This window comes from Passer domesticus, chromosome 4, assembly GCF_036417665.1.
Source record: "Passer domesticus isolate bPasDom1 chromosome 4, bPasDom1.hap1, whole genome shotgun sequence".
Lineage (NCBI taxonomy): Eukaryota > Metazoa > Chordata > Aves > Passeriformes > Passeridae > Passer > Passer domesticus.
This window is the reverse complement of record NC_087477.1, coordinates 27,096,329-27,119,446: the sequence shown is the minus strand read 5'-3', so window position 1 is coordinate 27,119,446 and position 23,118 is coordinate 27,096,329. Positions and strand designations below refer to the sequence as shown.

The window sequence follows — 23,118 nt, the reverse complement described above, 5'->3', positions numbered from 1 at the left end:
GGAAAGCAGTGCAACCTCTGGGATTTATTTGTTCTTACAGAAGAAATTAAGTACATGAATGCAAAAATCTTAGACCCTTTTATAGCCTTTTCCAATTTCCAAAGACTGGTTTTCCTGTCTACTTCCCAGGATGCACTGGACACACTCTTGAATATCAGCTTCACTCATTACAACCAAGCTTTCACAACCATATCCAGAATATTTACACACCATGGACTAGTTCTTCCAGTCAGAGCAGAACTGCTGCCAATATAAATACCATGCCCTGTGAGCTGATGGACAAAACAGTACTGTCTATGTAAAAAAACTCCAAAACATAACAAACAAAAAACCAAAATCAAAGAGGCAGTTCTTGCATAACCAGCAGATCCATGGACTACATAAGAAATAAATCCTGCAAAAGCTCTCCTTCCCTCACAGTCACTCTAGGTGACAAAGGACAGCACCATGTCCCTGTTGCTGTCTCCCCTGCTAGTCAGATGCTGGGCTGTTGTGGGGTCCCACCAGACTCTTCTAGCAGCAGTGCAGGGTGAGAACAACCCTGGCAGTCTGTGTGCTGAGCAGGGGCCTCAGTACTGCTCCTCACTTTAAGACACTCTGTCTTCCAATCCACTTCCAATTTTAATTTATCCAAGAATTAGACCTCTTACAGATTGATTACTAGCTCCAGGCACCTGATAATTCATGACAAAATTAAATTCACAGTCTAGTACAGTTTATTAGCAGGTTACTGAGCTATTGGAAGGAAACAACCTCACTCCTCTCCCCATGCCTTCCTCCCATGCCTCACACCACTCATGCAACAAGGCACCTGTACATCATAGAGAATAATGTCTACACAAAGCCTGCAAAGTCCAAAGAAGACTGACCTGCAAATTGACACCTTATGTCACTTTGTGTGGAAGGACCAGATTCAGATCTTGCCATGTCTGCAGATTTGTACAGCAACACACTGCTAACATTGTCTTCTTCTTTACAGAAACTGCACTTACCCACAACTGTGTATTTGTACTGCATGTTCCTGTAAAACACCTAACTGGAAAATAAACCTACAGTGTGGATTTATCTACCTGCATTATGTATTCTCTTTCCAAGCAAAACTCAACTTGGAAGCAAATTCTGTCAGCTGCTCATCACTTAACATTAAAAAGATTACAAGGGAAAAGTTAAATCATAAATGCACAAGGACCTTCTCCCTAACTGCTGCACTATCTCACACAATAAAATGAATAATTTAACTATCTGAAACTTCACATGTGCAGGGCGCTGCAAGTAGACCAGTGGCATTTTCACTTCAAATTTATATAGTCTTTAGTCAGTATACTTAATCTGCATTTCTAACACCTGCTTCAGTCAGCTGTGAAATGCAATGTTATCTATAAAATTTTCTTTCATCTTTGTACTGTCCATCCAACAAAAAAAAAATTATGATATTGGATAATCATTTGACTTTTAAAAGGATATGAAACTTTTCACGTTTTTTGATCACTGCTTGAAAGACACGCTCATATATTTGACATTCCATTTTATTAAAAGGTTTGAGTTTTTCAAAAGCCCTTTCCCATTATCCATGTTATCTAATTCTATGTAATATAGTTCTCTTTCAGATAGTTAACATTTGCTTTCCATATAGTAGTAAAAATGTGGTTAAGAAAGCAGACTACAACTAAGCAATGAGGCATAGCAAGGTGTGCATTTTCAGACTATCAGAGCTTGCCTCAAATGCACCAGAAGAAAGAAGCCAGAATCACTTTTCCACTCAGGTGGGCATCAATGCTGGCACCTGTAGCTACCACAGCACAAGGGCATGTGGAAAGGGTAGGCAGAGGGGGTGAAACTACTTGCAGCTTTTATCCAGCAGGTTTATGTGAGGCAAAAGCTGTTCCCAGTCATGCACAAGTTAGCCAAGTTAACCATTTGATACGAATAAATATATCTAAGGAAAGTGTCCTGTGTTGAGCTTTCAGTACACAGGTTGAAAGACAGAAGATAATATGAAAAACCTATCTGCATAAACCAATGGGCAAAATTTTCTATCTGACACGATCACCTAATTTAGATACAAGTATAAATAATTCTTTTTCTTGCAAAGTAAAAAATTCCAAGTTTTCCATAGTTTCACCCTTTGTAGAGCAAACTGAGTTTGTCATAGATAAAGTCAGATGTTCATCTAGTCTGATCTTCCACCAGCTCTCAGGGAAAGGACAGCACATAAATATCCTTGCAACAAGTTACACTGGAGCAACCAAGAGGGTACCATCAGAAAATAACTTAGGAAAGGAATTTTGTCATACAATCTTTTTGCCGGAAGTAGAAACAACAAATACAATAATTGACTTGTCATTGTAGGAAAGTAATCTGGAGGAGAACTGGGTAGAGAATTGGAATGAAGCTGGAGGAAACAAGACACTGGGAAGTGCATTTGCTCACATGCCATGCACAAAAGGTGAAAAACTGTATAAGCAAACCTGAGCCTCATTACCTCCAAGATGGTTTGGATGATGCTGGCCTGGTGTTTTGGAGTGCTCTTTTTTTGTTGGGCATTTATGTTTATTTTTTGTTTTTACAAGAAGTTAAAATGAGAACTCTATGCCACTGACAGAACAGTGTTAAAAGAAGCCAAATAATGACAGATCCTAAACTAAAACAGTTCCCTCCCTCCTCCACAATCACTGGTCTTCTCAAGTATGTGCCACTAAGGATGAAAGCTGAAGTTTGTTTTGACACCTACAAAGAAGATAAGGCAAAATAATAATGAAGAGAGCCTTTCCACAACAACACAAGTACAGCTATTTAAAAAAAAAGAATTAATGAACTACTCCTGGCTCATACTGAAGGTCATGATTGTTTCCCAAAACTGACTTTAAAAAAGCCCACAATGAAGAACAAACATAATTTCCAAAGGAAGCTCCAGTTTTATAACCATGCCTTGCTTGCTAGTTGAGCTAAAGATTTTGCAAGAGCTTTTGACCTAACCTCTGGCACCTCCACTAAGACAGTATTTGTCACCCTGACAGCAAGGGGAATGATTTCCAGCCCCTCAACTTAGAGTAATAATGACATCAGTCTTGTTTTCACCCCTAGAGACTGAGGACTGCCGAGTTTTGAATAGGCACTGTTCAGCCAGGTAGAGAAGAACTACAGCAAAAAAATCCAGGCAGAGTTTTAACCTGCTCTGGACCAAAAAGCTTAATAAATTAATATGTTTTGGAAATTTTCCTTCCACAAAGAGTTAACTAAAGGTAAAAGAAGGTTTGTATAGAACAATGTAGCACTTGTACTGCTGTTTGTACTACATGCCAGAACTCAACTCTTGCTAGCTACTGAATCCCTGTTTGGTGGCCAGAGAAGGAAAAAGTGATCCGTGCTCCCCGATGGATCAGTGGAGGTGACTGCTCAGCACACCAGCTCATGTTTTACAGCACACAAAAAGCTGTTGGGTGAAACAACTCCTTGCAGCAGCACTAGTTCAAAGTCCTAATCAAGCACAAAACAGGGGCTTAAATATCCCTATTCTCAAGGAAAGGATGATTTCCCTCCACTCCCTCTCACCCCACACATACTTTTCTTATGCAGGTGACTAAAAGCTGCAGCACAGAGAAAAGAACATTGCTCCATTTCAATCAGAAGCTAAAACTTTGGGGGAGAACATTAACAGCAGATTCTAAAAACATTTTCATTTCCTTTTGATGAATTTTTTAAAAGTGAGGGAGAAAATTATATATTTTGTGCATTTCCAAATCTGTCTGCAGGGAACATTTACCCTTAAATCAGGCCAAATGACTACATGTTTGTGTACAACCACAGCCCTAGAGGAATGCAGAGGAATGCTTCTTCTAGTATTAAAAGATACTAGAGAGGGCAAAATAAAAACCAAATTGTCTTTCACAGTGCCTCCCTTTTCAATTTCTACTTGATGCACCAAACTACCTAACATAAAGAACCAATAAATTCAAACATTTGGTTCCCACAGACACAACTAAATTCCTGCAACAATTTTAAATCTCTTGCTTTACAAATAAACTGTTCAAAGTTTTGTAGGGTACATTTTCACTTTTTTTTTTTTAAAGCATACATATATTTCTCCAAGTAGTTATCAGAGGCAAATAAAGCAGCTTTTCAATGCAAATCTTTTTTAAAACTAGTTTTAAATGACATGGCACCGTTCCATGATATAAAGCTCAGTGACTTAATTAGAAGTCAGATACCTTGATCTTACATTCATAGTTCTTTCTGTTAATTTCACTTTATTTTGGAGTGAAAAAACAGGAAACCATTCTAATACAGAAAACAAGAAAACATCACAAACTAAACCCGGGACCTTTCAACTATACACAATTTCAACCCTGGGACAATTGTTTTTATTTGTGGTTTTTGTTTTTCTTTCACTTTCTGACCAATAACTATAGTAGGCAAAACCAGAAAAAAAATATCCCAAAACAAGCATATTCTTTTGACAAAAATGTGATATTTTCATACTAGAGGGGACAATGAAAAATTGCTAATTATGACACAAGTAATCTTAGATAAATTGATTATATGCTAAAACTGTATCTGCACAGATTTGATTTACATACTAATCCAAGCAATCACCTGATTATATAATATTAAACACATATATTTCCTTCTCTAGATGTTCTCCAAATAATAGTTTCCAAAGAGAGGCACTCTTGATTCTCTAATTCATTAGCTTCCACCTCAAATGGAATCAAGTTTCTTGTAAATTTCCAGTGTTCCTTCTCCATTAACAATAATAACTGTGGTGATGACTGCACCACAGCCACAGAGATATTTCATTTTCAGTTTCCCCATGCTATGTGATCAGAAGAAAGATGCCAATCACGAAGTTTAAGATACTTTCAGTGTCCAGTCTTGGCTATAGAAACTTCTCTCCCTTCTACCTTGCAATTCTTCAAGTGACAATTGGACTGGAAGAGTGAAGCTGCTTCAGCTCTCACACTACCTTTCCAAAGCACAACAAACACCTTGAGTTCTGCCTCTGAATTTTCTCCAGCAACATCCACTTTTGCTGTTTGTTTTACTAACACAAGAAATGCTACTGGCACAAATATCCTCAGATCTCTCTTTTCCTAAAATCCTGCTAATCCATGGAAACAGTAATGATGGGGGCAGGATTCAACCTACTGTCTTCCAAAGCCATCACTGAGTACCATGCCTAGCAAGTGCACTAGATGAGGTTGCTGACCAAAAAATGTAGGTGCAAGGAAAAAAAATCCTACCTGTTAGCTGTCATATGAGGAAGTCGGAAAAGCAGAATATTTATCTTTAGAAAGGTAGCAGTGGCTTATTTTTTGGCCTCAAAGATAATACAAAGAGATGTATTTAATGGCCTACTTATTGCTATCTTTAAACAAACTTTTTTTGGCAGAACTGCTTGAGTCCCATAAGACCAAGCAAGATGAATTAAATGATCAGTAGCAAAAGCTAATGGGAAAACTGAGAAAGCCCTGAGACAAGCTATAGCCCACGTAATTTCTACACATTTGACAGCTAATGGTTTCATTTTTTGTTATTAGGTAGATTTTAAGGCATTTTCCTCTTGGCCACTGTAAAAAAAAAAAAAAAAAAAACAACAGGGACTAATCATTGGCCTTCTAGAGTCATTTTTGAGACCTTGCCTGCACGTTTTCTTTCCTCTTGGTTACTGTTCCCTACCCTCCTTCTCTGTAACATATCAAAGATAACCACCAGCAGTGTTATTTGTTAACTGCTTCTCTGTGCTGGCTGGCTCTGCCAATCCCTACTGACTTAAATCTCTTTTCAGACCAGCTGTGTCATGAGTGAGACCACACAGTGGGTGTTACAATACTCACATTTCCAGTTATGCCTCTACCCAATTTCTCTCAATCCCTTGGAAGCAAGATCCCATTTACTCCTTTTGGAGTACTGCACCTTTATACTTTTTAAATTTTTAAAGGAGTTCAGCATTAGTCATAGACATGCAGATTTTTTTAAATTGTTTTATTTATTAAAACATTATACAGCTCATTCTATCTGAGACCCATTTTGTCAGTTTGGCTTTGGCAGGGAGAGAGACGATCAATAAAGAAATACTGGAATGGGTGCACATGTCCAGCAATCCCTGAAAATAATGTGTGTCTTCAAGCCTGTGCTAAAGGATGTCTTCCATAGGAAGCTTTGTTATTCTGCCTTGCTTGTACCAAAATAACAAACCAAAATACCTAAACTTGAGTTAGTACAAAGTAACTCAAGTTTAGGTATTCATCTGAGCATGCTGTACCCTGGAAGTTTGAGTACCCAGTGAGAGTGAAGGCCTACACGCTTTGAGAAGTTACTTGGCAAAAAACCTGGAAACAGCCAATGATGCCCAGGTTTACTTTGAGATTTCAGCTCCAGCTAGCAGAAATCAAAATTAGGATATTAAACAACAAAAAGAGATCTGCATCAGCCATGAAATAAGTTACAGTAAAGCAACATAAGTGGCTCCCAAGATTATTTAAATTCCACGGAATACCAAATTTTCCTGCCTGGTCCATACTATCTGGCCCAAACACTCACTACTGCAGAGATCTGCCATCTCCTTTCACTCATGCAAAAAACAATCCTCCAAGGATAAGGTGCCTTCCCTAGTGGCTGCTTAAGAGGGAGAACTTGCTCAGGACTTGGAGAACTATCCAAATCAAATCTGGAGCACAGACAGCAGCACCTCTGTACTGCTCACAGGGCAAGAGGAGACCACTTCTGAGAGTGCAGTGGTTCTCCATAAAGCAGCTCCACTTTGAAATTAAACAGGACTCAATCTAGAATTCAGCACCTGTTGTGAACAGACTTCCTGGCAAGATTTCCTTGTAAACAGCTAGCAGAGTAAAAAGGGAATCCCAGATGACTGCTCTGCCCCTTTTCATACTGCAAAGACACAATTAAGATAGAACAAAGGGACATACCAACATGTGTCTGATTTTAGAAAAATATTTACAATGTTTATACTAGAAATGCTTAAGACAGATAAGGATCTATTTATCCTAAAAATAACTAAGATTTAAAAAGTGATAATAAAAAAGCCCCAGATAAACCTAAACCATTCAACATCCATTAAGGTAAAATAAAGTAAATAAATTCAGCCAATTGGTTATTTCCATATGGTTGGATTTCTTTAAATGGTAATGAAATCATTGCTAAAAAATCCATTGTTATTAAAATAAAAAAGTTGGCTCAGCCTACCAAAATTAGATTTGTAAGTTGCTGGTCATTCCCATAATTAAATCTGTGTCACAAATTTGCAAGAAAAATGGACACTATGACTAATGCATTTACTTGCAGCACTAGTGCTGTCAGGCTGTGTAAATCATTATGCCTGCTAAAGCAGAATAGATAAGAATTCCATACATTTTCATTAACCAACTAAGCTTTGGGTGTATGTGAGAAGCTAACTTTATTCTCTGCTAGCTTTAGCTTGCAATTGGAAGACAATGTAAATAAAAATATTAGCCTTGATTTGATGAGCCATGTGGAGGCTACAAAAATTATTTGAGCTTTTTGAACAGCATGAACCAGCTCTGTCCCCTCTGAGAGATGGTCAGATAACAGAAAAAACCACACATACTTAGTTTGGACAAAGGAGATTAATGCAATGATGGGCACCTGGCATGTGTCTCATTTCATCTATTATGTTTCAACAGAGAAAGAAAAACTAATCCAAGACAGCACTGAGGAAGTCTTAAACAAGGCTTTGCTGTTTGCTCGGGAGCCCAGTGGTCACCAGAGCAGAGTCCCCAGAATACTCTATTTTCCTCCTGACTTCCTGTCACCACAGGCCTTCAGATCTCAGTTTCAGCTCTTTGCTGAAGGTGAAGCTGATGACTTCTCCTTTCTCACTAACTGTTCATAGAAGAACCAGCCTACACTGACTCACACCACAGGCTGGATATTCTTACAGCATTCCCAGCACAGTCTCAAGCAGAAAGGAGGTTCATGAGAGACAGAAAGATTAGACAATGCTGGTCCAGTCCAGCAGTGCAGAGCATTTTGTGAGGACACAGTGTTCTGGAAGTCCATGTCCCACACACAAGGCATTACATTGTCACTGCAAACTGAGTGCAGCTCTCAGCCAAGGACATCTCCAGGGCAGGAGAGCCTCAGTGACAGGTGGACAAAGCCAAAGGAGCTGAACCACTCGGGCAAACACCACAGAACATTAGCACAGCATGTTTTACAGCTTCCTGCCTATTGCTCTGTGATTTGTACATTTGCAAGTATCTGTCTTCTTTTAGAAGCAGAATAGAAATGCTTAGGAAGCACAGCAATGTGTACAGCATTAAGAATTTCAGTAGACCTACACTTCACATTCCAGGCAATTTCTTCAGCCTTAAGGTGCACAAGTATCCTCTCCTCCAAGTGGAAGCAGCTATACAGTGTTTTCTATCTTAGCACGTGCATGCAACCTTGGAATAACCAACCATTCTGTATGAGTAAAACCCTACCAGATTATATTAAAACCCCATTAAGAGGAAAATCTGAAATCACTTCTTGTGTTGCACAATTATTGTAAACCAAACTGCTTAAACGAGGGGAGGAGATAATGATATTAACTACCCAGCTCAGAGCAATCCTCTGTGGTATGAGCCTAAATATTCTCTTGGCTGAAATTTATGTAAATTGAATTCATCTACTGCTAGTTATTACTAATCTAGCTATATAAAAACACTTTTCTGTAACAATTAGTTTTTTCAAGCACTGGGTTTTAATTAGACCTGAGACATTATTAAACTAAGTCAACAAAATAATGTAAATATGTTGTGTATCATTCCATGTACTTTTAATCTGTATATTTATAGGAAAATGGACTTTGGTGGAGTTAAAAAGGAATTATTTTGTCGTTGGCTGGCAGTTTTTGTAAATCTCTTTACCAGTGGAAACACTCCCAGGTCCTTAATCTAAGTGCACTTCTGCTCATCAAGACATATTTGGCATTTCTACATCTTGTATATCACAAGATGTTCCATTTCATCTGAATAAGCTGATCTCAGTATCATTCTAACATTATAGCAAGCATTTTCCTGCAACCATTTTGTTCCACAACTTACTCAAGCACTATTTCCTAGTCTTAAGGGGGAAAAAAAAAGGTGGGGGGGGGCAGGAGAGTAATCAGCACAGCACCTCTTTCAGCCCTTTTAAATCAGCCTGTTTGACACTATCTCACAGGCACTGGCCCATGGGGCATAGTCTGAAAAGAGAAAACACTGTCCTGGCTTTGTCACAAGCACCACAACCTGCCCACGTGCTACACGTGGTAAGAAAAGGAACATAAGAAAAACTTCAGCCTTGCTAAGGTCAGAGCCTTCCAAAAAGCTCCATAAAGTTTTGGTCACAAAGGTCTGTAACTCCATCTAAGCCTGTCCACATACAGCTCATCATTGGACACTTGTAAGAAAAATGCAGATGTGATTTAGATTCATCCTGAACTGAAGATACAGGACATGGTTTCTCCACCCATAGCTAAATCCCTAAGTTAGGCACCAACATAAACTGATGGATTCCCAACACCACTTCCACCAGGACCTTCCATTTTGTTCTCAGAAACAAGCCAATTATCTTCACATTTTATAGAATAGTTTTGACTTCAAACAAATACACACACACACACACACAAACACATATGCATTTAATGCTTTGCCAGTTTTTCAACAGCAAACTTTCTTTGGAAGTGACCACACAGTTACCAGTGCTCCATATCTGGAGCAGCTCAATTCAAGGTCATGTAGACCCACACCACTGTGAAACTACTGCTAAACAACTCTGTCTACTTACTACTGTCCCTGGCCTACCACCACATGTCAATCACAAGGTTTATCCTATCAACTTCATAACCGGAAAAGTTTGTAAGAACAAAGCACTCAGTACACATATTTGTGATTTGCTCTGTGTCATACACATGTATTCCCTACATAATCATGACTTCAAAGTAGAATTACCATAACAAATTTTTAAATGTGTGGATGTATTTGTAATTTACTAGTAACCAGTGTCTTTGCCATGTTATTCTAAAAAAAAAAAAAATCAGCAATTAGAAAAAATCAGCTGGTATTATGGTTTCATTCTAGCTGATCTTTAATATTTTTTGAAAAGTCTTTTCTGGGAACTTTGTAAGACTAATGTTTACTGCAATGCTGCTCCAGCATTTGCAAAAAGACCTGAAGGGAACAAAAAGTGAAATGAGGTAATTACATGTAAGCAGAACTTTCCAAGGATCATGAACTAAGACCAAAACCAAAATTAGGAGTATCACATGAAAACAAAAACTAACCCAGATTTCTTCAAAGAGCTGCAAACAGCTACTAGAAATTGAAAATATGTCTCTGTTGATTTACTAGGAGCCAGCATTGTAGTCAGATGCAGTGGAGCCTAAATTCTTACTTGAAGCCAAAATGTATCTCCAAATGGCAGCTGAACTGAGCCTTTGGGTATTCACAGAAACCTCTTGAACTGAAAGCTGGAAACAGCAGGGAAACCAGGAGCTCGTGCCAAGCAACAAGAAAAATATCATGCACATACACACACAGACTACAGAGTTTTTTCCAACACTTCCACAGTTTGAGGCAGCCCCATGGAAGGAGAATATTACAGGTAACAAAAAGGACAAGTACTTGGGAACTGATATTTTAAATATGTGAGAGGTTGTCCATACCCCAAAAAACTTCTATCCATCTTCCTAACTTCAGCCTAGTCCCTCAAAAATGCACAGCACAACTTCAAAATGCCATGTGACTTTGTCTCTTGCTCGTACAGTTCCCTATACTTAAGATTCTAAAAGTCAGCTTTTCATAAAATTTTTTTAAAAGCCATTAATAAAAAGTGAGTTATTTCGTACTCACAGTTTTTATTTCAATTTTTTAATTTGGATTTTTTTATCATTCATTCATTTTATACATCACAGTATGAAATTGGGACACAAGACTGGCATCATAAACACTTACCTCTAAACATGCATAAATTTTAGTAAGAGCAAATTCAATTATTAGCTGCCTAAATAAACAATCAGTCAACACATAAAATAATTTTTTACTTAGCATTCATTAGTATCTCTCTAAGCAACAAATCAGTAAAATAAATCTATTCTTCCTTTCTTCATAAATATATTTAGTGTTCTTTACTATGTCCTTTCCAAATGTTTGTAGACCTTCAGGACCACAAATACTGCTTTTGCTTTTTAAAGAAACAGTTATATTTCCAGCTGGATTGATTGCTTTCCCATATCCAGCTATTTTAGTGTGTTCCTCAGAGACATCGAGTGGCTTCACTGACAGTAAAATATGCTAAACAAATGACAAGTCACTGAGTAAATTAGCATCTACTCTCTGATCAGCTGGGTCATGTTTTCTTTTCAAAATCCATGGCCTCTTGATAGAAAATAATGAGTATTTGATGGGCCTTATTAGAAAAATCAATATATTGATGCCCATGTCTGAAACATCTGCATAATAATAGATTCTGTTAACCCATTAAGGAGAAAATTAAGATGTGTTTGCACATTATTAATTTACCATGAGCAGAGACAATTTATTCACTACCTTTCTCAAGAGTTTAACAAAAGAAAAGAAATTGCAATATCCGTATTTAAGGGCATGGTGACATAAACTGAAAGAGGCTTCAAATTTTTGCCATTTGAATGGCAAAATTCCATCAACAATAATGTGAAAAAATCCAAACACACCAATGATACTGTTAAAAATGAGACTATTAAAGCACTTGCTATAAATACTGTGTTACTTACCAAAAAACTTCCAAAAGCGGAATTAAATATAGCAGCTGCCTAGAAAGAAAAAAAGGATAAATATCACCAATGGTGCAATAGCTACAGTGCAAGAACAAAATGTCCTTCCCCCACCCACCAAGCTATTAGATCCTCCAAATACACACATACACAGAGACCATTAGGCAGTTAGCCACTGCTTAAAAAATTGCCAGTCGCCTGTAACTTATGAAGACTGATGGATTCTGGTTTATGCATTCATAAATAATGTGCTGAAAGGAACAAAAGCAGGAGGAGAAGAAAATCCTTGCTGATAGAGTGAAAAGGAATATCCACAAGAACTAAGAATATTACACAGAAGCTTGGTCTCACTATTTGTGCTCTAATTTGCCACAAACATTTTCATATACTGACCTATTAATTAAACTAAACATTACCTGATTTAACTAAAATACTGCATTTTCATACACTTTTTAAAAATTTAATGAAATATTAATCTGGTAAATAAACTACTTTAATAGTTCAGCATAATAAAGTATTGACAGAGAGAATTTCCTGTAGCTTGACAAACAAATTTAAAATAGGAATAACAAAAAATGCAACAAAAAGAAATCCCACAATCTCCCATACTTCTGAGGCCAAAATGTCATTATTTTTCACTCCACAGTCTTTTAAAATAGGAAAATAAACAGTTTTGATAATGACTTAAGAAGTCTTTGTGCTTACCTAAATATCCAGGAAATACAAGATAGCGGTATTATTTCTTAATATGAACTCATTAAATTCCAGGAAGTTAAAACTTGAGTCTTGCATAGCTTTCCCCAATTACCAAGAAAGAACAGAAACTGTTGTATGGCAGCCAGTCTGATGATGAAAAGCCACACGGCAAAGGTAAGAGGAAGGGGAGGAGGGAAATCTACCATTTACATGCCGGTTTAGAGTCCAATTAATCACCCTGGACACTTCCAGCCACAGATTAATAACAAGAGGCTGCTAGTGAGTTGAGCAAGTTTGAATAAAGTCCAAAATCTGGGTAGGAGCAGTAGCTGAACCTGCCTTCTGCTCCATAAGAGGATGCAATGAAAATGAATGGGTAATGAGATCCTTGGCTCTAGAGAGCTTAGCTTTCTTATTCAAGTTCATAATTAATTCAAAGCTTTGATAATTTCATTAGATTCCTCCTCTGCTGGCCCTATCAATAAAAGATGGCACTGGACCACAGCTCCTCAGTGGCCCAAATACAAAAACAAATGCAGACTGGGAAACCCTGGCTGACTTGCTCACTAACAGGGACAATGGCATATGGCACTCCATGTTGTGGAGGGAGCATCTGAATAGATACAGCTAAATAAAACATTATAGTTGACACTTGTAAACTATAGTAACATATTTTTACACCTCTTTCTCATCAGCATTTCCTTTTCGAACATAAAAAAAAAAAGGAGGCACAAGTCCAAACAGCTTCTCTTGCCAGAGATCATAGCTGAAAGGAAGCATGAGTAGTATGAACAATTCTTCAACAAGTGTGAATTAAATCAGGATTTTCTACTTGTATTTGAAGCTTTGCAACTGACACTTTCATGTAGCAAGGAAAGACACACTACACTCATCCACACAAACCTAGAACATGGCTACCAGTCCTCATTTGGGGATCATCCAGAGATATCACATTATTTTACTTAGAACAGGCTGCAATTACACTTTCAGTAGAAATTCTGTGTCTGGAAAAGTGTTAAGGAGAGATACTAGATGATAGTATTTTGCCCATTATCAAACTTCTTTTATTCCTTCCTGATCCATCTGGAAGATATTTGTTTTTTTCAAATAATCTCAAGCACAGGGACTAAGACGACAACCTTGGACAAATTTCATGCTTCAGTTGTTTAGCCAGTCATGTGAAAAAGTCATAATTCACAACCAGTTCTGGAGTACACAAGTTTACAATTTTTAACTCTCTCTCTCTGAAGTGTCAGAAATTATCCAGAGCAGATGATTAAACACTCATTACAGGCAAAAGAAAAGGGAAAAAAGAAAAAAAAACCAAATCAGGAAGACTGCACATTAAGATACAATCATCCAGATGATTTGCCTCAGTGAGGGAGGATTTACATATGTCAATTACTCTATCTGCAGTTTTCTATGTAAACATTTTCCCTGCAAAATAAATTTAGAAGTAATTTCTTCTCATACTCTCAAACCTGGGGCTTATATTTGTGATTCTGGTTCAATTTAAACAAACTGGTAGTAAACTGAATCAACTGCTCCAATTTGTAATTAAACATACCTAGTAGCATAACCCTGTAGAATTTAAACACTTTCGTGCTCCTTTCTATCAAAGGGATACATACCTCACAGGGCATTGTCAAAATTAATTCATTCCTTAAAAAGCACTCTGAAATCCTTAGAGGGATGATACAAATAAACATTAGTGCTGACACACGATACAGCCAGGCTCTTCATTTTCTATTTGAAACATTTATTAGTCACTATTAATGCATCACTTTTTTTAGTGTTTGCTCTTTTTGTGCTTTGGCAGACATCAGAGTGTCTGCAGCCAGCTTAAATGAAACAATAAAACATGAAAACATTTGGATGTCTTTATAATACTCCAAATTCAGATTTGCATGTGTTTGCAAACCATTAATTACTCCAAATTCAGATTTGCATGTGTTTGCAAACCATTAATTGCATTTAACATTAGTATGAGGGGAGAGCTCTCTATAAAATCCTCAGTGAAGTCCTTTCAAAAGGTAGGTGCATAGCCATGTATTGAAATGTAAGGTCAGACCATGTTCAAAAGCAGCAGAATCAACAAGACAAATTTTCTAGGTTTGCATCAGCTCAAGAAACATGACTGAAAGTCACTGCCAGGACTCTTACAAGAGCATGGACAGCATCACTTGAGTTAACAATTGTACATATTAGCTCCATTAAATAACAAATTCAGTTTTTATTGGGCAGGTACAATTTCAGTCAACTCTGCATGGCACTAGGCTTGAGGGAATGCTGAGGGTCTACATTTCCAAGGAGAATTCCAAATGAGAAATGACCAGGCCACCTCAGAGGGACAGCTATCTGGCAGCACTTGGCAGAAACTTTTCTCATACCAGAGTCTAGCACAAAGCTCCAGCCCTTCATCTCTCACCTTTTCCTGGAATATATGTATGGGAAACACTGCTTAGATTTCTACAGTGGCAGCAACGAGATCTAAGAGAGTCCTCCTGGCCACAAAGGTTGGGAAAAGATGGAAGACAAGGGCAAAGCCACTACCAAGGGGCTGAGCCTGTCACTTCAGGTATGCATTCAAAAGCAGCATCAAGTACATGCAGCAGTCAAGTACATGTGACTGAGCAGCAAATCAAACAGGTGTGCTTAGGATTCAAGAATTAAATATAGAACACATTCTGAATTTTGTTCCATTGCCTTGTTTTTGGTACCAAGCTAAACTATCTTGGAATTCATTAGATTAGATATTGTTTTGATAACATAGCCAGATTAAATTAAACAACAGGAAAAGACACCCTGGCTACATTTGGAACACCTGGGTCAAACAGCAACATTTTATCATTATCAGCAGGATTTCAAAGAAATTATTATGAACAACTAAACTGGAATTTTTCTGCAGAATACAGGGAAAAAGCAGTCCCTCACAGCTTTGTATGTGGACCTCAGAGAAAAAAGCAAGAGATTTCCTCACCAATACGTGTATAGTGCTTCAACACCAAAACATTTGATTCTCCAGTGTCATTTGGCAGCCCTTAGGGAGACAACCTTCCAGATGTATTTAAGCCTACACTTACCCCCAGGCACCCCACAGCTGGGACAGCACACCCCATGGACACCAGGGCCGGGCTGGCCCCAAGTCATCCCTGCTCTGAGGAAAGGACATTCCAGGGTCAAGGCCACAGATGCAGAGTAATGAAACCAAACAGCCCAGAACATCCTGGAAGGAAGCAGCCTGGGCATCACATAGCTGTTGTCTGTCTGCCATTCCCTGCAATTAAAACCTGAGCACTAGGGGGGTGTACTGCACACTAGTGGGATATACAGCTCAAGCAGCAGCAATAAGACTAATTATCCTATTTAACACACAAGGCACAATGAAGAAGAAAGAAAACCCAGAAGAGCAGAAAAGAACTGGGAAGAGACAAGGACTCTTGCAGTTCTAGTGCAGGATTATGCAATAGAAGACAGAGAACATAATGTGGTAGTGTAAGATTTTACAGCATCTATACTACCATTACAAATTAATACAACCATGTCTCCTATTTGACAGAAGAAGAAAGGGGGGTAAAAAAGAGAAAGACTGAAGAAAGTGATAGAAATTATTTGACCAAACAGGATAGAAAAGGAAATTTTATCTACCCAAAAAGATCAGTGTAGTTCGAAAAGGTGTAAGAAGGCAGGACGTCAGAAATAACTTGAATGAGTTGGCAGAGTCCCTTTAAACAACTCCTTCAATCTGGTATTTAAAAATAAAATCTCATGTAAGTGTTACCACAGCTCATGTCTTAACTGCTGTTTCCAATAACAAGATGTTACATCTCTGTAGAAACCTATTTGCCACAGCACTGTTACTGCAACCAGAATATAAATATACCTAATAAGGTTTAATCTGTGTTGCTGTTCATAACTATTCATCTGAGTTCAGACAGGAAAAAAAAAATATATTCAAGTTCCTGGTTTTGAGCACTAAATTGAATCAGGTGTCCTCTTCTCTTAAGAAAATTAAGTTGCTTTTGTGCAAGAGTGTTTTAATGAGAACAGAGCCTGCCGACATTGATAAATGGGAATGACACCAGAGAGAGCATGTAAGCAGGACAATATGTGCATGTTACAGTCTTACAGGCTATTTTTCACTGACTATCCTGAATGACTTCGCTGTTTCTTAAGGGGCCTATTAATCTCAAATTTAGTTATTACACAACGTTTATTTGAACATATATTCTGTGGATGATGACAGTTAATAAAGGAAATCTTTTACAAGCTGTATTTTTACATATTGTTCCAACTGCAGCTCCCAGTCGTTCCACTGTATTGATGGAATAACCTGGTTATGATGCAGCTTTATAAAAGGCACATATATTCAGATTCCTTTCTAAGCATATGGGGACTCTTAAATAACTGTTAAAATGCATATAAAAATCCTGCTCCAGCATGGCAAAAATGAAAGAGGCAGTGTTAACTGCTCAACCAAATCTCCAGAAGCCCAGTTGCCCCCTCTAAGGCAAAGCACATGCCTTTTTAACACTCCAGCATCATCTCTGGGAAACAAATAGGGTCTAGATTTGACTCTGATGTATGTACACTCCATACTGAATTCACAGAAGCTGGAGAATACATCTTACACATGACTCCAGCCCATGTGCTGTAAATATGATAGGACACCACAACAGTTGTATTATGTTTACAACAAAACAAAAAACACACAAAACCCCCAAACCACCAACCATCCAAACACACAAAATATTAAAACCACAAAATCCCCACAAAACAAATTAAACCCCGCAAAACTTTGATATCAACTAAATTTTGAGTCTGAAGAAATCTTCCTAAAAAAGTGTGTTGATGGTCAAAATGTCTCTTATAAAAATACCAAATTACTCTAATTATTTTAGTAGAGTAGAAATGTACACAACCTTACACTCTTATTAAAAAAAAAAATTCCAGAGAATCACAAATACACAAAAACTATACCTACCAACCAAGAATCCTCCAGAATATCAACAAAAAACCCCAAAGTATGGAGGGGATTATGTATTTATCCACTGCCATGTCCCCTGTGGTCCAACACAATTTGCTGACTGGGAAAAACAGCAAAAATATCACCTAATCCCCAACCCACCCCTAGAGCTGTGCTGACAACATGAAAACATGGCTTTATTTCAACCATGTTCAAGAACCATCAGTTCTATGGAAATGACACTGAAAAGGCACCAGAAAATGAAAACAGAATAACTAATCTCTTGTTTGTTTCCATTTCAGCAGGGGAACACCATCCAGAGAATGCTGCTCTCTAAAACACAGCGCTGAGCCCTCTGTTCCAGGCTGCCAAAGGTTGCCATAGCTTGAGTAGAAGTTGGTGCTGCTTCAGGCAGGCACAACACTGCCACAAGCAGAACAGAAACAAGCTGGAGCCTCTGCTGGCAGAGTTATTGCCTCTTACCAGTAAAGCTGTTACTGTTGAAAATCAGTCTTTCATTCCCCAATTTTTGTAGTTTCCCATATCCATCACCACCTTTTGGTAAATAATATTTACAAATACAAAAACATCTGGTAAAAGGAAAGCTTTTTGAACACACTTATTAAGTTATATGGTTCTTCCCATTGAAGGATTTCTCTGTTTCACCAATAATTTTAGCAATGCTGAGGCAGATAAAGAAAACTATCCTGCTCACTTTATTTTTGTTAGAAATGCTAACTTGTGTCTACTGACAGCAACTGGGATGACTCAAGGGAGCTCTGGAGTGCCAGCATGGTGTTTCTCACTCAGAGGCAGGAGGAGGTAAAGACAGACTAAAAAACAGGAGCGTATATGCATTAAAGTGGGGTGGTTTTTTTAGAGAGTAAAACCAGAATGTAAACATTTGCTAACAATTCAAATGGCAAAGATTATTCATTCAGGTCTCAGGAACGTTTACGTGTCACTCTACAAATTTCCACCAATTTTAATATATAGATGAGTAACAGGAAATCCAAGTTTAGCAAAGGTTGGAAAGCAACACTACTCTATCTCATTCTGCTTGAGATTACTTGTATAACTGAGCTCAATGAAAATAAAGACTTTTGTCATCAGAAAGATCACATGAATGAAGCCAGGAGGAAAGAACCTCTGTCAGGAGCTGGAATGTCCATTTTCACATTGAAAGAACAAAGATTTGGTCTCATCAGAGATGAGAGGCTCCATAAACAATGCACAGTGCCTGACTAGCCCATGCCATCAGTTGTACAATGCTGTCACTTTGTTCATAGTTTCTTTGCTTTATCCTAAATGGCAAAGATTTACCCACACCAGATGATACTGCGGCTGTGCGGCAAACAAAATTTATGTGATGTTCATAAGAAAAGCAGAAAAAAAAGCCATCTAGGCCATATTCAGAAACACAAATGTAGGTAACACACAAAGCCTTGTCTATTCCTTCAGGCTGTCAAGGTTAAGGGAGTCTTCCTCTTTCTAGCAACCATGATCCTATTCCTTTCTACAATGAGAAGGGCTGTTCGTAGAGACAGCACCAATACTCTCACCTCATCTTGTGTGACAGTCATACCCCAAGCCCAGCAGTAGCCTGAAGATCTAATTTAATTTTCCCAACCTCCTGTCAGCTGCAGCTCAAACACAAAATCACTCTCACAGGACACAGTTGTGCCTTCTGCTGTTGGCTCCCACGTCACACACCCCAATGGGGCAGTGACCTGAGCACCTACAGTGGGCTCTTGAACACCAACATGAATAAACAGAGGCAGTTTCTCTTTTTTTCCTATTCTACTTAAAAATTGCAAATGCAAACATTGAGATGACTGCCCAGTGCCAGTGTAAACATTGGCACAAGCAGTGATTTAAAGCTGACAGCTCGCTACAACACAGGCTTTCTCATACCAAATACACACGTGCATAAACACCATGCTCCAGCATCTGACTTAGTCCGGCAGAAACTTCACATGGCTCTGACACTGCAGAAAGCTCCGAGTTCCTGCAAAGACATCTAGCCAAACTTTCTGTATGTATTTTTCCCCAAATGGAAAGCCCATTTCCACCATTTTCCTAATCAGGGAAAAACAATGTAACTTCTCCCTTGTACTCACATATTGTGAAGTACAAGCCTTAGCTGCCATACATTTGGCCTGTGAAACATGATTACAGGGCAAAAGGTTAAGAATCTAACCAGTCACTGGCACTCTGGTATCAAAGCTGTCCACAAGCCTTATACACATCATACATTTCTTAGGGACTCCAGGTTTATCACCTTAGCAGTGAAGACACTGGGTCTCACACCAGGACAAGCAGATTGCTGAACAATAATTTAATAAAGGAGGCTCAGTTGAGCCGTGCTAAACAAGTACTGCCAACTTGTTCCTCTCTTATGGTCAAACACTTCATAACTGTAAGAGACTTTCTCTCTTAAAAAAAATGACTGTGGAAGGTATCCTCAAAAGGATACAGAGCAATAACAACCTCCCGAACATACTTTTATTTAAGTTCACATTTTCTGAGATCTTAAGCTGTGATAAAAACACTTAAAGGTCTTGTCCCCTGATTCTCCTGGAGACACATCATCCATAACATGATTAGAGGTCTAGTTAAACAATACATCCCACAACTCCAAAGAGTATTACTTCCCTGTTGAAGTGAAATGAAAGCACAAGGCCACTTTTTAAAAGGTGCCCTTTGCATTTACTGTAAGGCTGTGCCTGCTCCAGTATTTTTCTATAAATATCCCACTCATATTGCTTTCTGGGCAGTTAGTAGCAGAACCAGACATTTTAACAGCTATGCCTTCAAAACCAGCTCAGAATAGCATTGTTATGAAAGTCCTTGTCACTACTACCACTGGCAACAGCTTCACTATCAGGTGTGTAATGCCAGGAGATGGAAACATAACAGTCGTGCAAGGAAGGCCATAGCATGGGGAGGCTGGCTGAAACAGCAGCTTTGTAAAATATAAATTAAGTGTGGCCCTCTGCACAGATCCATGAATCCTGAGCTCTGGAGCTTGTGTCAGAATTTGTCATCTCATCAACAAATGTCCATATTTCAAAGAAGAACAATTTATTTTTCCTTAACCTAGCCCAAAGGTTAGACTTTACTATAAACCAGTATTATTTGGTACAGGAAATTCCCTTTTTATGAGCCAGCCAAAGCTCTGCACACTGCAACACTGTGGCAGAGGCAGAGAGAGAAGGAAAAGTTGCATACAATAAGCAAGAAACCAACATAACAGCCACTGCATGAAAGACAAAAAGGAACAATCTTGATGCATGCAACTGCATTCTTTGAAATGCTGCTCAGCTTTCACCCTCTATATAGCAATTCATATAACTACAACTTACACAGAGTGAGAAAGTGCCTAAATGTGCATCTTTATATATTACATATCCCCAAAATATGCCCAAGGAATTCAGGGGTGGATCAGTAACAACTCAAGGTCCAAGCTGCTTCTCCCTGACAACAAATTAACTACAGCATTGGCATTTACCACCACCCTTCTTCTGAATCATGCCCAAAACATCTTTAATATCTACTCAGATGGTTGTTCCCATTTTTCAAGTGGATTGCTACATCCTCTAATCCAAAACGGGTAGAAGAGGCTTGTCTTCCATGCAGTGCAAGGATTAATACCCAAATGCCAACCAAGTCTAGGTCAGGAACTTGGTTTCTCAACTACTTGACAAGCAGCACGAGCACATCATGAAGTACAAAGGTGCTGAAACTGTTCTTTATAATCTTCCTTCATACATGTATATATTTATTATGTAAACATATAAATAAAATACACAGCAACTCGTTAGCAACTAATTTGAAGATATTTTTATTACTTCCTTAAAGTAATTTACTTGATTCTCTAATGGGTCATATAGACTACTATACAACCACTACTTCTCTAAAGGTGGAGAGAAAACTTTAAAACCTATGGGTTTCATGTACAGAATTCTACTCCTGCTCTGTGGAGAGCAGAGGATTGCCAAAAGCTGTGATGGCTGTGAGTTTGTTTTACTTCAAAAAGTTAAAAACTTGCCATTAACATTGTGTAGATATTTTTAGTTCAGTCGAAGAGAGAACAGAGACAATTTCTCCCAGGCTGAGCCTGGGAATCTTAGACGAAAGAATTCAAACAATTATTATCTCTCTTTCTGTAACCATTGTTTATAGTTATGGTTCTTCACAGCCTGCTATTCACAGCTACCAATAATGTGAGATGTTTCTACTCTGAAACCAATCCGATCCCACGTAGCGAGTAAAATGATAAAAACTCACTACTTTTTACTAATAAAAATTCTTCTTAAACCTTGTAATCCACCTGGAGACTAAAGTCTTTCTGTCCCTGACTCAACAGTGACAACACTGAACGTGCACTTTGTCACAGCATTCACCAAATTTTCCATTGACACCCAGAGCTGGCTGAAAACTGAAATATGCAGCATAAGGGATACTGCAGTATTTAAACATGTGCTTTAACCCTAAGGTCCTCCTATCTTCCCAATCATTACTTTTGGACATGTTTGATATTTTCTGTTTTAACAATTTCATTTTGTCATTTTCCTACTTTCAGCTGAATTTCTCCCACACCTACTGGAAGATGGCCTCTGTGACTGTCGCCACACAAAGTTTTCCATTCCAGCTGATCCACAGTGCAGCACTGCTATCAAATTCTTACGGTGCACTGAGAAGACACAGCCAGGGAGATCAGTTTACCATGAGGAATGGAAACATGGAACACCTAAGTTGTCCTGAAAAATATGGAGGACCATGTGAAAATTATTTGTTTGCAAAACTGACCGAACTGACCAAAGTCAACCTGACCTGGAACAAAACATTTACAAACACAAAGAATCAGGAAGCATTTCTGCAAAGTCTAAATTGCATAAACAGAGAGAAGAAGGTAAAAAAAAAAAAAAAAAAACCAAAAAAAAAACCCAACCAAAACCACAAGAATGGAAACATTCCCAATTTGAGAGAGTACGTAGCTCAAGTTCCATATTCCCAAAGATGTTACTCAAGAACTATGTGCAGATACAATGTGAAAGAAAAACAAAATACAATTTTCGAAAAATACACTCCTAAAACAAGAAAGCAATTATTTTATATCAGTGCTCCTATTTTTCACCATTTTGTGGTGAAAACTATCTTCTTACCTTAACTCATAAACTGTAGAGACAGGTACAACATATTCTGATTTGCCTACAAAGAACACCGAGGACACCTCGATACAGAAATCAATAATTTTGTGTTAAGTACAAAGGCTCCAGCAGGACACAATGTTACTGCCTGTTCTGTGATGGTTATTCATGGGCACCCAGTGAGGCAAGGGCTACAAAATTCTCAGTCGTGCACAGGACATCCTGTATCTGCACTAAATCTGCAGAAGCAATCTAGATCCAGAGTTCTTTTCCACCACACAGTACTTCAGTAGCAGAAGGTGCCTAAGTGGACAACACTGTGCAAGAAGAACATTCACAGCTGCCAGGTCAGAAATGTGAGAGCTGCCAATTTGGCTGCATAGCAGGAGGCACCCATGCCAAGACCTTCTTAAGAGCAAGCCAGAGCAACAGCACATGTAAACACAAAGATAAGAAGCAGAACTGGGATACCTGGATGTGTGAAGACTAGAAAAAGACACCATGTACACTAGGGGCAATCAAAAATCACATCTTTGACAAACACCAAGTAC

At 38.3% G+C, this 23,118-nt stretch overlaps 1 protein-coding gene across 3 annotated transcripts in view; it reads right to left on the bottom strand.

Annotated features, from left to right (window-relative positions):
• The window catches only part of SLC10A7 (solute carrier family 10 member 7), a 146,174-nt gene that overhangs the window by 88,431 nt on the left and 34,625 nt on the right, over positions 1-23,118 (bottom strand). For all 3 annotated transcript variants that reach the window (XM_064416738.1, XM_064416740.1, XM_064416739.1), the window contains exon 5: positions 11,753-11,791. In XM_064416738.1, the coding sequence (XP_064272808.1) occupies positions 11,753-11,791 (39 nt within the window). The remainder of the gene's footprint in view (positions 1-11,752; positions 11,792-23,118) is intronic.